General features: G+C 37.6%; 1 protein-coding gene across 2 annotated transcripts in view; it reads left to right on the top strand.

Annotated features, from left to right (window-relative positions):
- Window positions 1-14,988, top strand: part of APAF1 (apoptotic peptidase activating factor 1) — a 93,115-nt gene extending 78,127 nt beyond the window's left edge. For both annotated transcript variants that reach the window (XM_025926614.2, XM_086712575.1), the window contains exons 23-27: window positions 2,351-2,470; window positions 3,005-3,130; window positions 4,746-4,871; window positions 7,048-7,194; window positions 12,364-14,988. In XM_025926614.2, the coding sequence (XP_025782399.1) occupies window positions 2,351-2,470; window positions 3,005-3,130; window positions 4,746-4,871; window positions 7,048-7,194; window positions 12,364-12,510 (666 nt within the window). In that variant the 3' untranslated portion in view covers window positions 12,511-14,988. The remainder of the gene's footprint in view (window positions 1-2,350; window positions 2,471-3,004; window positions 3,131-4,745; window positions 4,872-7,047; window positions 7,195-12,363) is intronic.
- Window positions 14,989-15,326: the final 338 nt, after the last annotated feature.

Here is a 15,326-nt window from a genome sequence, read left to right as displayed (position 1 = left end):
AGTCTCTTATGTTTTGTCCCCCTCCTTGTTTTTACATTATTTTTGCTTCCCTTCCCTATGTTCATCTGTTTTGTATCTTAAATTCTTCATATGAATGAAGTTGTATGATATTTGTCTTTCTCTAATTTTGTTTAACATAATACCCTTTAGTTCCATTCAAGTAGTTGCAAATGGCAAGATTTTATTTGATTGCCGAGTAATACTCCATTCGTGTGTGTGTGCGTGCGCACACGCGCGCCTGTGTATACACACATATACATACCACGTCTTCTTTATCCATTCATCTGTCAATGGACATTTGGGCTCTTTCTGTACTTAGGCTATTGTTGATAGCGCTGCTGTAAACATTGAGGTGCATGTGCTCCTTTGAAACAACATACCTGTATCCCTTGGGTAAATACCTAGTAGTGCAATTGCTGGATCATAAGGTAGTTCTATTTTCAATTTTTCGAGAACCTCCATACTGTTTTCCAGAGTAGCTATACCAGTTTGCATTCCCACCAGCAGCGCAAAAGAGATCCTCTTTCTCTGCATCCTCGCCAACATCTGTCATTGCCTGAGTTGTTGATGTTAGCCATTCTGACAGGTGTGAGGTGGTATCTCATTGTGGTTTTGATTTGTATTTCCCCGTTGATGAGTGACGTTGAGCATTTTTTCATGTGTTGGTTGGCCATCTGGATATCTTCTTTGGAGAAGTGTCTATTCATGTCTTTTGCCCATTTCTTCTCTGGATTATTTGGTTTTTGGGTGTTGAGTTTGATAAATTCTTTATAGAGTTTGGATACTAACCCTTTATCTGATAATGTCATTTGCAAATATCTCCTCCCATTCCGTCAGTTGCCTTTTAGTTTTGCTGATTGTTTCCTTCACTATGCAGAAGATTTTTATTTTGATGAGGTCCCAATAGTTCATTTTTGCTTTTGTTTCCCTTGCCACTGGAGACGTGTTGAGTAAGAAGTTGCTGTGGCCAAGGTCAGAGAGGTTTTTGCCTGCTTTCTCCTTGAGGATTTTGATGGCTCCCTGTCTTACATTTAGGTCTTTCATCCATTTTGAGTTTATTTTTGTGTATAGTGTAAGAGTGGTCCAGGTTCATTTTTCTGCATGTCACTGTCCAGTTTTCCCAGCACCACTTGCTGAACAGACTGTCTTTATTCCATTGGATACTCTTTGCTGCTTTGTCAAAGATTAGTTGGCCATACATTTGTAGGTCCATTTCTGGGTTCTCTATTCTGTTCCATTGATCTGAGTGTCTGTTCTTGTGCCAGTGCCATACTGTCTTGATGATTACAGCTTTGTAGTATAGCTTGAAGTCTGAGATTGTGATCCCTCCAGTTTTGGTTTTCTTTTTCAAGATTGCTTTGGCTATTCTGGGTCTTTTTCTGCTTCCATATATACTTTAGGATTGTTTGTTAGTGGAGCTATAATCTTCAGTCTTGGCCTAACTTGCGGGGCTTAGGAAACTGTGAATATGTAATGGGGATACTTTTCTCTGGAAAATTTAATCGGATGGAGAGCTCACTAGCATATTGCGGCTTTTCTCTATCTTCTGGTGTAATTAATTGCTCTCCAAGAAACTGAAGAAAGTGATTTTTTTTCTAAAGATTTATTTTAATTTGTTTAGAGAGAGTGTGAACAGGGGAGAGGGGCAGGAGGAGAGAGAGAGAATCTCAAGTAGGCACCACACTCAGCCCAGAGTCCCACATGGGGCTCTATCCCATGACCCTGGGATGACCTGAGCTGAAATCAAGAGTCAGATGCTCAACTGACTGAGCCACCCAGGCACGGAAAATGAGTTTTATTTAGGAGGAAACGTATTTTATTTTGTCACTTAAGTTAATTAATCCCAGCTTTTCTCTTCTCAGTCTCGAAAATGGGAACACCCTATTTTTTTCTTGGTATTCTTCTGTGGTTTTCTTTTTTTATTAATAATTTATGTATTTTTTAATTTACATCTAAGTTAGCATATGGTGTAACAATGATTTCAGGAGTAGATTCCTTAATGCCCCTTACCCATTTAGCCCATCCCCCCTCCCACATACCCTCCAGCAACCCTATTTGTTCTCTATATTTAAGAGTCTCTTATGTTTTGTCCCCTTCCTCGTTTTTATATTATTTTAGCTTCCCTTCTCTTATGTTCATCTGTTTTGTATCTTAAAGTCCTCATATGAGTGAAGTCATATGATATTTATTTGTCTTTCCCTGACTAATTTCACTTAGCGGTATTCTTCTTTATTTTACTGAAATGCCATGAGGATAAAAGATGTTAGGCTATTGAGCACATACTACCCCACTCCTCCAATGGGATATCATGGGAAGAGGGTTATAACAGACTTACTTCTTTGATAATCAGGTATGGAATTGGCAATCAGAGGAATATGTCTTTCTACAAGCCCATCAGGAAACAGTGAAAGACTTCAGGCTCTTGAAAAATTCAAGACTGCTTTCCTGGTCATTTGATGGAACAGTGAAGGTAATTTGAAACACAAGGTTTTTTTGTTTTTGCTTTTAAAGTATTCTGATATTGTAATGATTATATTGTGATAGCTAAAAGCAGATGGGTGGTAAGTAACTACCTAAATTTTTAAATTTCTATTTTCTCATGGCTGTTTTCTGTTTACTGCGATCACCTTCATCTGTGTGTTTAAGGGCACTTAAAGAGGTCAGAACAACCATTGTGCTAAAGCTCTTATTTTATAGATAATATATTCTAGATGATTATGCTCGGTAATACAAAATGTTCTTTTTCTAATTTTTTTTTTAATGTTTATTTATTTTTGAAGGAGAGAGAAAGAGTGTGAGTAGGGGAGGGTCAGAGACAGAGGGAGACACAGAATCCAGAGCAGGCTCCAGGCTCTGAGCTGTCAGCACAGAGCCTGACACGGGGCTCAAACTCACGAGCTGTGAGATCATGACCTGAGCCAATGTCAGATGCTTAACCGACTGAGACACCCAGGTGCCCTCAAAATGTTCTTAAAAGTGTCAACTTCTGTATTTCTTTTTGAAGGTGTGGAGTATTATTACTGGAAGAATAGAAAAAGATTTTGTCTGTCACCAAGATACAGTACTTTCTTGTGATATTTCCCCTGATGCTACTAAATTTTCATCTACATCTGCTGACAAGACTGCAAAGGTAGGTCAGTTAGTTGAAATATGCATGTATAAAAGTTAGGTATTGGTTATTTATTATGAGTCCAAATGATGTATAAAATAGTAAGTGTCTATGTGTCTGTCCCGTTTTGTGGGTTTTTGATAGATGCCCATTGACATTTAGTGTGTCAAATAGATTAAATGAATAACATTGAGGACTTTTGATTTCTGCCTTACTAATGACTTCTTTATCTATTACTGATAAAATGCAATTTCTACCATATACTATAGGCGGGAAAAAGCACTGAAAGGGATTTACATTTAATTGCGTATCCATTGTAAAAGTTTATGCAATTAATGTAAGTTGATACTTTGGAAAATAACATTCCAGTGAAATGCTGCCTGGTTGGGGACATTGACTATCCATTCTCTTCTTTTTTATCCATCTTTGTTAATGACCTCATTACCCATTTTTCCAAACTACAAACCTTGGAATTGGCTGGACTCTGTCCTGTCTTTCATGTTCTGTTGATTACTTCTCAGTGTTTCTTGGCTCATTCTTCTCCTCCTTACCCCACTCCATAAGATTTGGTCTCCTCCTTCATTGGTGAACCTTTCTTTGGTCTGTGCCTCCTCCAGTTTATGTTTCTTACTACTGCCTGAATCTCCTGTTGAAATACCTTCTGTGACTTGATGGTTTTTATGCCAGATTCCTTTGCCCTTGACCGTCTCTTTCTGCCGCATTGTTCCTTCTGTGCCAGGCTACTTTTACCTCCATCTTTTGTGCACTCAGTTCACTTTGGCATGACACAACTTATCTTTTTTTTTTTTACCTCGAAGCATTATGACTCATTCTTTCAGAGGTAGGTTTGATGTCCGCTTTTCAGTGAACCCTTTCCTGCCTGTCAGGCAGGGTTAGCTGCTCTACCTTCAGTGTTCCAGATTACTCCAGTTTCTTAGAGCATTTACTTCATGTAACTATTCACTTAATGATTCGTAAGTCTATATACCTGATTATAGAGTTTTCAAGGACAGGGAGGGTATCCAGTTCATCTTTATACCACCAGTTCTTAGCTCACGGTGTCTGGAACATGGCAATTACAGTACATTCTTATTAAATGGTGATGACATTGAACCACAAAGAATATTGGAAAGAAAAAAACAGTATTTTGGCTGCCAAGACAGTAAGATAGTGATCTTTAAAGAACACTTGTCATATATTAGGCCTTGTGCTAGAATTTCACTATTATCTCACTTAATCTTCACACCATAGGTACTATTACCCAATTGTACAGGTGCAGAAACGAAAGCTAGAGAAACTTATATGAGTTGTCAGTACAAGGGAGCCAGGACTCACACTCAAGTTGGCTCTACTCTGTAGACTGTTCTTAACTGATTTGCTATTCCTTTTACGTCTAAAGTTAAAGAAGCTGTGATTTTGGTCCTTGAGCTTAAGTTAACATAAGTAATTAAAGGGAAGATAAGGAAAAAACAATGTTGCAAGTTGAGACTTGGGCCTCTAATGAAAATTTATTGAACTGTTGAATGTTAGAACTTCCATATGATTGAATTTATGGCTAGTCAGCCCCAAGACAGGGTTTGCAGGTACTTATTTTGAGTGTATTTACTATTCTTAAACAATCTTAATTGCTTTCCAGATTTGGAGTTTTGAACTTCTTTCCCCTCTTCATGAGCTGAGGGGCCACAAAGGCTGTGTGCGCTGCTCTGCCTTCTCTGTGGACAGTACCCTGTTGGCGACTGGAGATGACAATGGAGAAATCAGGGTAGGGTGTTTGCTAACATGAAAAAGCGCTCCTCTTTCTGTAGCTTTGGTTAGTGCTCTGTACCACATGGGGGAACTTTGTTAATGTGACTGAGAAGTACAGGCCCTGGGGTTCTGGTTGGGTGAGACCTTGTTTGCTTTATTTCCTGTGCACAGTGTGTTCACAGCTGTGCTTCTCTGCAGGAAAGAATTAGTTTTAGTTAGAATGAAGTGTATGAGTTAGGGTTTGTGGGGGCACCTGGGTGGCTCAGTCAGTTAAGCATCCAAATCTTGATCTCAGCTCGGGTCTTGATCTTTGGGTCGTGAGTTCAGGCCCCATGTTGGGCTCTGTGCTGGGCATGGAGCCTACTTAAAAAAAAAAGAAGAAGAAAAAAAGAATACAGTCTCTGAATGTGAGGATGCAAATTCCTGAGCTGTTTGCACTTGGTTGTCTGCTTTTAGCTTGAGAATGATTCATTGGGATTGTTGGACCTGAACCAAAGGTTGTTTATAGTGGCAGAATTTGAATAAAATAATTTATAAATCATTAAGTAGATTATAAATGAATTGCAAATTCTGCTCTTTTGAGCACTGAAAGAATCACTTAATGGAACTATATCCATTGGATAGTCAACATTTATAGTGTGGCCTATTACAGTCCTCATGGGATTGCCTGCCTCTGGTTGTGTTAGAAGGATTGGGCAGTTGATGGGAAAAATTTGGGTGTTGGGATGGCTGTTATAGTAACCAGTGTATTTGAAGAACGCCTTTTTTTTTTCTTTTTTTACAAAGGAAGATTTAAAATTCATGACAGAGTATTCAGTTTGCAGGAATAGAGGAATTATCAGATGGTCTTTCCAGGAAAATTAAGATTCTCCTGCTTGAGGGCTAAGTAACCAATCTTCTCTGTACCGTTCTAATAAATGCCATGTCAACTGAAGTGGCAGGGCCGCTTTGGGAACATTCATTTTGCTCTGACTTCTCATCTTAGATGAAAAGGGCTCCTTTACTGGTTATGAAGGAGTATTTCATTTTTCAGAAACGCTTGAGGAAACAAATTCTCTTTAATTTATTTTTTAATTTTTTTAATTAAAAAATTTTTTTAACGTTTATTTTCGAGAGAAAGAGAGACAGCGTGTGTTGGGGGAAGGGCAGAGAGAGAGAGGAGACACAGAATTCAAAGCAGCCTCCAGGCTCTGGGCTGTCAGCACAGAGCCTGATGTTGGCTCGGGCTTGAATTCAAGAACTGTAAGATCACGACCCGAGCCGTAGTCGGCCACTTAACCCACTGAACCACCAAGCTGCCCCAAATTCTCTTTCTTTAAATGCATGTCATTTAAAATTTTTTCTTTAGTACATTAAACAAAAATTTTTTTCCTTGATTATTTAAAATGTAGCTGTTAATTTTTTTCTCTCTCTGTATATATGTATCTCTGATATTTAGCTATCTTACTAAATTCTAATGAGTCTGTCCATTTGATTTTCTTGGATCAAATGTTTCTAGGAAAACATTTACAAATGATGGTTTTGGTCATTTTCCTTTGCTGTTTATGCCTCTTTGTCTTATTCTGTTGTGCATTTATTAGAGTACTGCCCATGTATTAATTATCACTGGAAATAAATGGAAATATTAACATATGTGATTGGGTTGTTCATAAGGATCTAGTAAAATAATCTTTATCTATATTTGTATCTTTATATATGTGTGTGTGTGTATACACACACACACGTAAAACCTTAAGGCATTTAGTGTTTAAATATGTTTGAATGACTTTAGGTGTTTGAATGACCTCTGTCAGCATTTTTCATGGTAGATCCTGCCCTAGAATTCTATTTTTTTTTTTTAATAGTTTGTTAAGCCTTTTTTGTTTACTCCTTGCTTCTCCCATTATTCTCTTATTAAATGAAAAGGATCACAGTATTCTGACCAGTTGTTCTAAGTTCTCTTGTTTTATTTTTTGGAATATGGTTAATGATAAATATTTTATTATTTTATAATAATAAGTACATTTTTATTATAGTGAGTGGCATTTAAAAAATTGAACAGGAGAGAATGCAATCTAAAAAAATTCCTAAGGTATCACTGAATTGTAATTATATTTTTGAGAAAGATTTTCAAATATGTTCCAGATTAGATGGATAGATATATAAAACTTCTGGGTGACCTTGTTAATGCATTGTGTATTTTGTTTGTGTAGATATGGAATGTCTCAAATGGTGAGCTGCTTCATTTATGCGCTCCGATTTCAGTAGAAGAAGGAGCTGCTACCCATGGAGGCTGGGTGACTGACCTTTGCTTTTCACCAGATAGCAAAATGCTTGTCTCTGCTGGAGGATATCTTAAGGTAAGAGTTCCTCAAAGACTGTGAAAGAAAAGAACAGCCTGTGTACTACTTTCCAAGCTATTTTCACTTCCTGTTTCTCAGTTGGGCCTCATACGACCCAGCAGAATGGAAGGGCAGTGACTGTTATCCTCATTTGGCCTAGATGAGACAGATCTGCAAGGCTACTTTCCTCAGTTCTCTTGGAAGTTTTGATGATAGTGTTAGGGATTTTCTCTGTACACAGCTCTCATACTGCCCCATACTTAGATGATCAGAATGACTAGAAAGTTGGGTGTTTAACTTAATTTTATTTTCCACTGATGGTTAACTATTTTGGTTGAAAGTCTTGAATTATTTGTGAAAAAAATTTGTGAAATTTCCTTTTTTTCCCCTTAAGTTTATTTATTTATTTTGAGAGGGAGAGAAACAATCCCAAGCAGGCTCCACACTGTCATTGCAAAGCCCAATGTGGGGCTTGAACTCACGAACTGCGAGATCATGACCCGAGCAGAAACCAAGAGTCGGACTGTTAACTGACTGAGCCACCCAGACACCCTGTGAAATCTCTTAGGTACTACTAGTAGCATTTGTAATAATAGTAGCAACAGTATATTGCTTTATTTTATAGCCTACAAAATGCTTTACTTACATCATCTCATAAGCCAGCTTTGTAAGCTTAAATTTCATTACCCTTGGCTTATAGATGAGGAAACTGATGTTCATTGTGTGTGTTGTGGTGCCTCCGGGTCCTTTTTTGGTGCTTGCATGTATTTATCCACTCGGTACGAATGTGTTCTGTGCCCACTGTGTGCTAAGTGGCACAGAATTTTAAGACTTGATTTTGCCTTTCAGTGATGTATAGTCTGGGGAAAGCAGATAGTGAATAAATAGTCTGTAAAATATAGGAGGGTTCTGGGACATGTGTGCATAAAGATGGAGTTAGCAGAGGCTTTGTAGGGAGGGGGATGCTTGAAGTGAGTCTTTTGAATGGTGGTACACTTGTGAAAGGGTTGAAGATACTATATATTGTACTGACCACTTAAAATAGATCCCTAATAAATTAGATCTTATAATACTTTTATTTCTTACTGAAAAAATCCAAGTGTAGGAAATGATTCTGATTAATTGTCTAACACAGTATAGGTGTTCAAAAATATTTGAATAAATGAATTTAATTTTTTGGTTATATGAGACCCACATAATTACAGTTTTACTCAACATAAAAATGTACCTTATAAGAAAGAAGACAGTTTTTAGCTCTGTCAGAGGATGTTTGTTACAAACACTTTTTGAGTTGCATTGAGAACGCACTGCTATTTATAAAATGTTGCATTAAACTATACCTTTTTGGTATAGTTTATTTAGTTACTGGGAGGGATCTTGAAACTGTCACCATCTATTTTCCTTTAATGTAAAGATAAACTGAGACTCTTAGTCTGCTCTGAGGATGATGCTTGGAGGAGCAGCATTGTGATCTTTGGGTTGGAAGCAGGGGGCCTTGAGTCCAGTACCTGTTGAAAAACATAACTGGTCAACTTTGACACTGAGCTTCTAGAGACCATGTCATTTGATACTCTGGGCCCCAGAGAAGGCTGTCACATAATCATGAATCTGGCTTATAAGGTGTATAGCAATCAATGACAGGATTCCCAGAGTTCTTGGAGAACCTTGAAATAGAGCAACAGAATAGATGTCTGTACTGTAGAGGCTATGTCTTAAGGGAGTAAGAACCCATAGCCCATACATTCAGTCTGTATATTTAAATGACAGTCAAGCTGTTCTTCCCTCTGGTTTGATTACTAGCATGGTTAAACTGATTATGATATAGCCCAGCCTGCATCTACTCAGCATGTTAATGAGACTATCAAAAGCACAGAGCAAATTAGAAGTAAAAAGGAACAGCTGCTGTAGTGTCCAAAGGAATGAGCCTTTTGAGTCTGTTTACTAAAGAATCTAAGCTATATAAAGCGAATGTCAGTAGGATAAAGTAGATATCCAGTAGCTAAAAAGCTCTTAACTTTCAAAATGCTTTCTTTTTTTTTTTTTTAAAGTTTATTTATTTTGAGAAAGAGAGAGCACGAGTGGGAGAAGGGCAGAGAGAATCCCAAGCAGTCTCTACACTATCAGCCCAGAGTCCAACGCGGAGTTCAATCTCACAAACCATGAGATCATGACCTGAGTCGAGATCAAGAGTTGTATACTTAACCAGCTAAGCCACCCAGGCAGCCCTCAAAATTATTTCTATCATAAAGTTAAAAAATAATATAATGTAGCTGTTTACTTGTGTAATGCCATAGAATACATAAGTTAGAATGATAGGAAATCGACATTAATTCATACTTACGAGAAGAAAGCTGGTTTGAAATGTGGAATACATGGTGATAAAAGCAGGTGTGCCATTATATAGAGGAAAGAGAATGTTATAGTCAGGAGAGTGAGCCAGGGCAGATTGCCCAAAGTCAAAGCCTGTCTCTGCCACCCATTAGCTTTGTGATTTTGCATGAGATTATTTAATCTCTCTATGCTTTGATTTTCTTATTTGTAAAAATGGGTATAATAATAAACTCTAGCTCATAGAGTTGGGATGGTTAAAGGAGTTAATGCATGTAAAGCACTCTTACATAGAGTCACATAGTGTACCTTGAGTAAATGTTAGATATTTTTAAAAATTCACTTTATTTCTTTTTTAAAAATTTTTAATGTTTTATTTATTTTTGAGAGAGACAGAGCACAAGCAGGGGAGGGGCAGAGAGAGGGAGACACAGAATCTGAAGCAGGCTCCAGGCTCTGAGTTGTCAGCACAGAGCCTGACACAGGGCTTGAACTCATGAGCCACGAGATCATGACCTGAGCCCAACTTGGATGCTTAACTGACTGAGCCACCCAGGCGCCTCAAATTCACTTTATTTTTTAGAGCAGTTTTAGGCTCACAGCAAAACTGAGCAGAAAGTACAGAGTTCTCATATACCTCCTGCCCCCACACATGCACAGGCTTCCTCCACTGTCCATAGATTATCAAGAGAGTGGTACATTTGTTACAATTGATGAACTTACATTGGCATGTCATTAGTACCACTCTTGGTGTTGTTCATTCTGTGAATTTTGACAAATGTATAATGACATGTGTCTACCATTGTAGTATCATACAGAATAGTTTCATTGCCCTAAAAATTCCCTATATTAGCTATTTTTTTTATTAAAAAAATTTTTTTTAAGTTTATTTATTTTTGACAGAGACAGAGTGCAAGCATGAGCTGGGGAGGGGCAAAGAGAGAGGGAGACACAGAATCCGAAGCAGGCTCCAGGCTCCAAGCTGTCAGCACAGGGCTTGATGCGGGGCTCGAACTCACGAACTGTGAGATCATGACCTGGGCCGAAGTCGGACGCTTAACTGACTGAGCCAACCAGGCGCCCCTGTATTAGCTATTTTTAATGTCATTGTTTTTTAGTCAATATTCAACTTAGTGGCTTGATACAATGTTTCTAAGCAGAGTGGTTTGTTTCAGTAGAGGGAAAGGTAGTGGCACTAGATTAGGTACCAGAAACAGTTCTGCTTCTGCCACCTGCTAGCAGTATAATCTTAGGTGACAAGGCCTTTCTTCTCTAAGAACCCTGGTTTCCGTATTTGTAAATGAGGCAGTTGATCTAGCTGATCTTTAAGGGCCTTACTATCTGTGTGATTTGTTTCTAGGGGAATGGAAAGTAATGAATTTTCTCTCAAGTAGGTGGAATGTGTGCTGTGCAGTCTTGATTACATTGCTATTTTATAAAGCAAAATCACCACTTCTGGAAAATTTCAAGTTACTACAAGTTGCTTTAGTGAGGTTTACTAAAGTCCATGGGGTATACTTTTACCAGTTACTATTACTGAGGAAACACGAATAGTTTACCCAGTCAAGCACAGAATGTTAGGCACTGCCCCCAGTTACAAAAATGAGTGACACCATTATTTTGTTCATGATACTCTGAATCTTGATGTATCTGACGCCTTTTCAAAAGGTGTTTATGTTCATTGTCTCTTTTACCCTCATTTTAGCTGTGAGATACATGGGTAAGCTTTATGAATATCTCCATTTGGTAAATAGCTGTAAACACTGTTATAATTTGAGCAAATTCAGTGATCGGGAGGAGAAAGGAAGGATTGGCAGGAGCACCTGCTGCATGCATTTAAGATGTTTAATATTTATTTAGCAAATAAATGTATAGACTCTTATATAGAGGAACATGGTCATAGGCTCTTGAATCATCCTGATTAAAAGGAAGATTAAGCTGGGGCTCCTGGGTGGCTCTGTCGGTTAAGCACCGACTTTGGCTCAGGTCATGATCTCACGTTTCGTGAGTTTGAGCCCTGCTTTGGGCTCTGTGCTGACATTTCAGAGCCTGCTTCAGATTCTGTGTCTCCCTCTCTCTCTGCCCCTTCCCCACTTGTGCTCTGTCTCTCTCTGTCTCTGAAAATAAATAAACATTAAAAATTTTTTTTTTAATTAAAAAAAATTTAAAAATGAAGATTCAGTAGAGAGAACATTCTGTCTGGTGTCCTATAATAAGAAATAGTCTCAGTGTCTATCAGAATACCAGTCTGTGTCTGCAAAGGAGCATTTTAATTTTTTTAATTTTAATTTTAATGTTTATTTGTGAGAGAGACAAGGTGCAAACGGGGGAGGGGCAGAGAGAGAGGGAGACAGATTCTGAAGCAGGCTCCAGGCTCTGAACAGTCAGCACAGAGCCTGATGCGGGGCTTGAACTCATGACCTGCAAGATCATGACCTGAGTCGAAGTCGGAGGCTTAACTGACTCAGCCACCCAGGCACACCTGCAAAGGGGCATTTTTAAAGAAAACAGGGTTATTCTGTTCATTCTACTGAGAAAGATATGCAGGCGGCAGAGTTCAGTGCAGTCATGGCCATAGTTTACTTTATATAGCCTTGTGTTTGTAGCTTTCTGTAGGCTGTACGTTTTTCCAGCATACCTTGCAGTGGGGTTAGGTGTTGCATAACTGTGGGGCAGTCACCAGGATTAATCAGGAAATAGTGACTAGGTTGTTAATACTAAACCTCAGACATTTTTCCTACAGTTTGCTGAAGTTTGGGAGTGGGTAGATGATAGGGTGAAGGACCTGGCTGGCACTAACTGCAGTTGTCACACAGAGTAATTACCAGTCTAATGAGAATTTTGTTTTTCTCTGAACAGTGGTGGAGTGTTGACACTGGGGAATCCTCACAGACCTTCTACACAAATGGAACCAATCTTAAGAAAATACACGTGTCTCCTGACTTCAAAACATATGTGACTGTTGATAATCTTGGTATTTTATATATTTTACAGATGTTAGAGTAAAGTAGTTAAGGAATAATGTAGTTGAACTCTTTAATTTTGAATTGGAAAAAAATTCTATTGAAACTTCTGTATTTCGACTTTTTATAAAGCTGTGAATTGTTTTGCAGTACTGCATTCATTATGAAAGTGTTTGTGGTTGGGTGAATAATATTAATGTAGCCTTTTCCCAAACGAACACACCTTTAATCTTGTTTTTCATAATCATCATCATTATTGTTAACAGTTTGTCCTTAAGATGCAAATGAAAATGTAAATATGTACCTTGTTATACTGTTGGTAAAATTCTCTCTTGATGCATTCAAATTGGTTGACATAATTAATGAGAATAATTTGAAGGAAATATGTATTTTAATGCTATTATTATGCAGGCTGTGCCTCAGGGTAGCAGGCCTGCTTTCTGAACCACATTACCCCAAGGGATATAGTTCTCCCAATTACAATCTTGGAGCTTATTTGCACCCCTTAAATTTGCTTTAAAAATATTATGTTTGTGTGCATAGTTTGCAGCATTTCCTTAAATTCACTAGATAAGTGAGTGTTGGATTTCAAAAGTTCTTGTGAAGCAAAAATCATAGGACTACCTTTTTCTCACTAGCTAATGGCAGCCCTGTGCCGCCACTGGACTCTAGTTGTCAATCTTTGAGTTGGGTGCTGTCTTACTTGCTCTGGTTTTTAACCAGACTTGTTACTTGACTGAACTTGACCTTCCTTTATAAAATTTTTTTTTTATTTCGCGCGCGCGCGAGAGAGAGAGAGAGCCAGTGAGCGTACGCACATGTGTGTGTGTAGGGGAGGAGCAGAGAGACAGGGAGAGAGAGAATCCCAAGCAGGCTCCACACTTAGCACAGAGCCTGATGCAGGCGCTCAGTCCCATGAATTGTGAGATCATGATCTGAGCTGAAATCAAGAGTCATCACTTAACCAATTGAGCCACCCAGACACCCCTGAACTCAACGTTGCTTAATCCTCAACTTTCTTCTTTTCTTTTCTTACAGTTGAATTTTTGTAAATTAGAATAATTGGAGAGGACCAATTTTCATTATGTTCTAGCAGAATTTTTCTAAGAAATATAAAATAGTAAAAAATCATTTTCTTCCAAGTCTGCTTACTCAGATGAATGGCATCTGTTTACTCAGATGAATTTTGAGAGAATTCTCTATGCTTTTCTATGTAGTAACAGAAGAGTCCTCATGAATCTGGTAACTGGTCTGTCTTCCAACTGGTATTCTTCTCTCCTCTCTTCTGTTCCCTTTCTTCCTCCCTCTTTCCCTCCCTCCCTCCAAGGTTAATCAGGAACGGTAGCTCTTAACAGAGAAAAAGTATATCAGCATCAGTAACTAGCTTTTTTGACTTCCTGATTAGGAATTTTAATTGCATTAAAGCTGCATTTTTGCCTGACAATACATTAAGGGAAATGGCAATAAATTAATAGATGTGGTTCACATAAGAATAACCAAAATTCAAGAATTTTGCTGCTGCAGCAGAAAGTAAATCAAATGAATATTAGTATTAACAGGTAAGCAGTGAGCCAGTTTCTGTTGTTGGTGTGTATTAGATGTGGTATTGATAGGGGGCCTAGACCACTCTGGATGTATTTTACATTAGATGTTACTATTTAGCATTTGAGGCAGTCATAAGTATAACAAATACAATCTTTTACATTGTTAAGGAGGTTCGGCTGTTTGTTTTTTTATGATGGGTTGAGGTACTAATTTATAGGCTTACTGTGATTTCAGCAAATGTGATGTGAAGATCTTAATTTTATGAAAAAAATTATGTAAATGATGTACTTAGAGTAAACCATAGTTTGATTTGCATACAATGTTTAGAAACTATAGCTCAGACTATAACGTATTAACTTTTGGAATTAAAAGCCACTTGACTGTTAAAGTATAGAACAGACATTTGGCTTTTACCTTTGATTGGCCCTTGTCTTCAAATAAAAAGAAAAATGGGAAGAAAAGGTAATGACAAAAAGGCAATATCAAAAAGATGAGAAGACAAGGTAACTTGAGGGAAGAAGAGAAACCCAATATGAGGGAGCTATATGTTTCATGGCAGCTCAAGTGGTCAGTCAAGGGGAGGATTTTGTTTTGTACTTGCAGATGAGCATTTTCAAGCATTTTCCCTTGCTTTGTTTTTTGTAATGGAAATTACATTGCATTTTGTATATATAAGGATTTTTTTTTACATTGTATGTGTCTTGTATGGTTTGAAAATTCTTAGTTTTCTAAATTTATGATACAAGTCACACAATTTCTTTTGCCTTGGTATACATTTTAATACATGAATTAAAAAATTTTATAAAAAATAAAATTCCTAAAATATTTTTGAAAAACATTTTCAGATTATTTCAGGCTCCTTGTCCTTTGTTGGTTAGAAAACAGATGTGAAAGATTCTTCAAACTAAAGCTACCATTCTTTCTATTGCTTTATCAACTATGTCTAATTCAATTTTATTAAAGTTTTATCTCCTCAGTTTATCTCTGATGATTGCTACCTGGTGTGGCTGTCATGGTGCATGGTGATGATCCTGTAAAGAAGAGAATTAATTAATTTTTTTTCATTCAGTAAATATTTATTGAGATCTACCATGTATCTGGCATTTTTGTAGAAATTAGGTATATAAAAGTGAGCAGAAAAAGTGAGTCTTTGCCCTACTTCAGAGCCAGGGAGAGGCAGACAAAAAGTAAAATCTATAGTGTATTATAGTATGTATATATATATGGTATGTATAAATGGGGGGTTGGGAGCGTTACAGTTTTAGGTGGAGTTGCTCACTGAGAAGGTGACACTTGAATACAAACCTGAAAGAT

The sequence above is a fragment of the Puma concolor genome, chromosome B4 (assembly GCF_028749965.1).
Source record: "Puma concolor isolate L17-30 chromosome B4, mPumCon1.1.hap2, whole genome shotgun sequence".
NCBI classification, from domain to species: Eukaryota; Metazoa; Chordata; class Mammalia; order Carnivora; family Felidae; genus Puma; species Puma concolor.
This window is presented reverse-complemented; position numbering and strand designations above follow the sequence as displayed.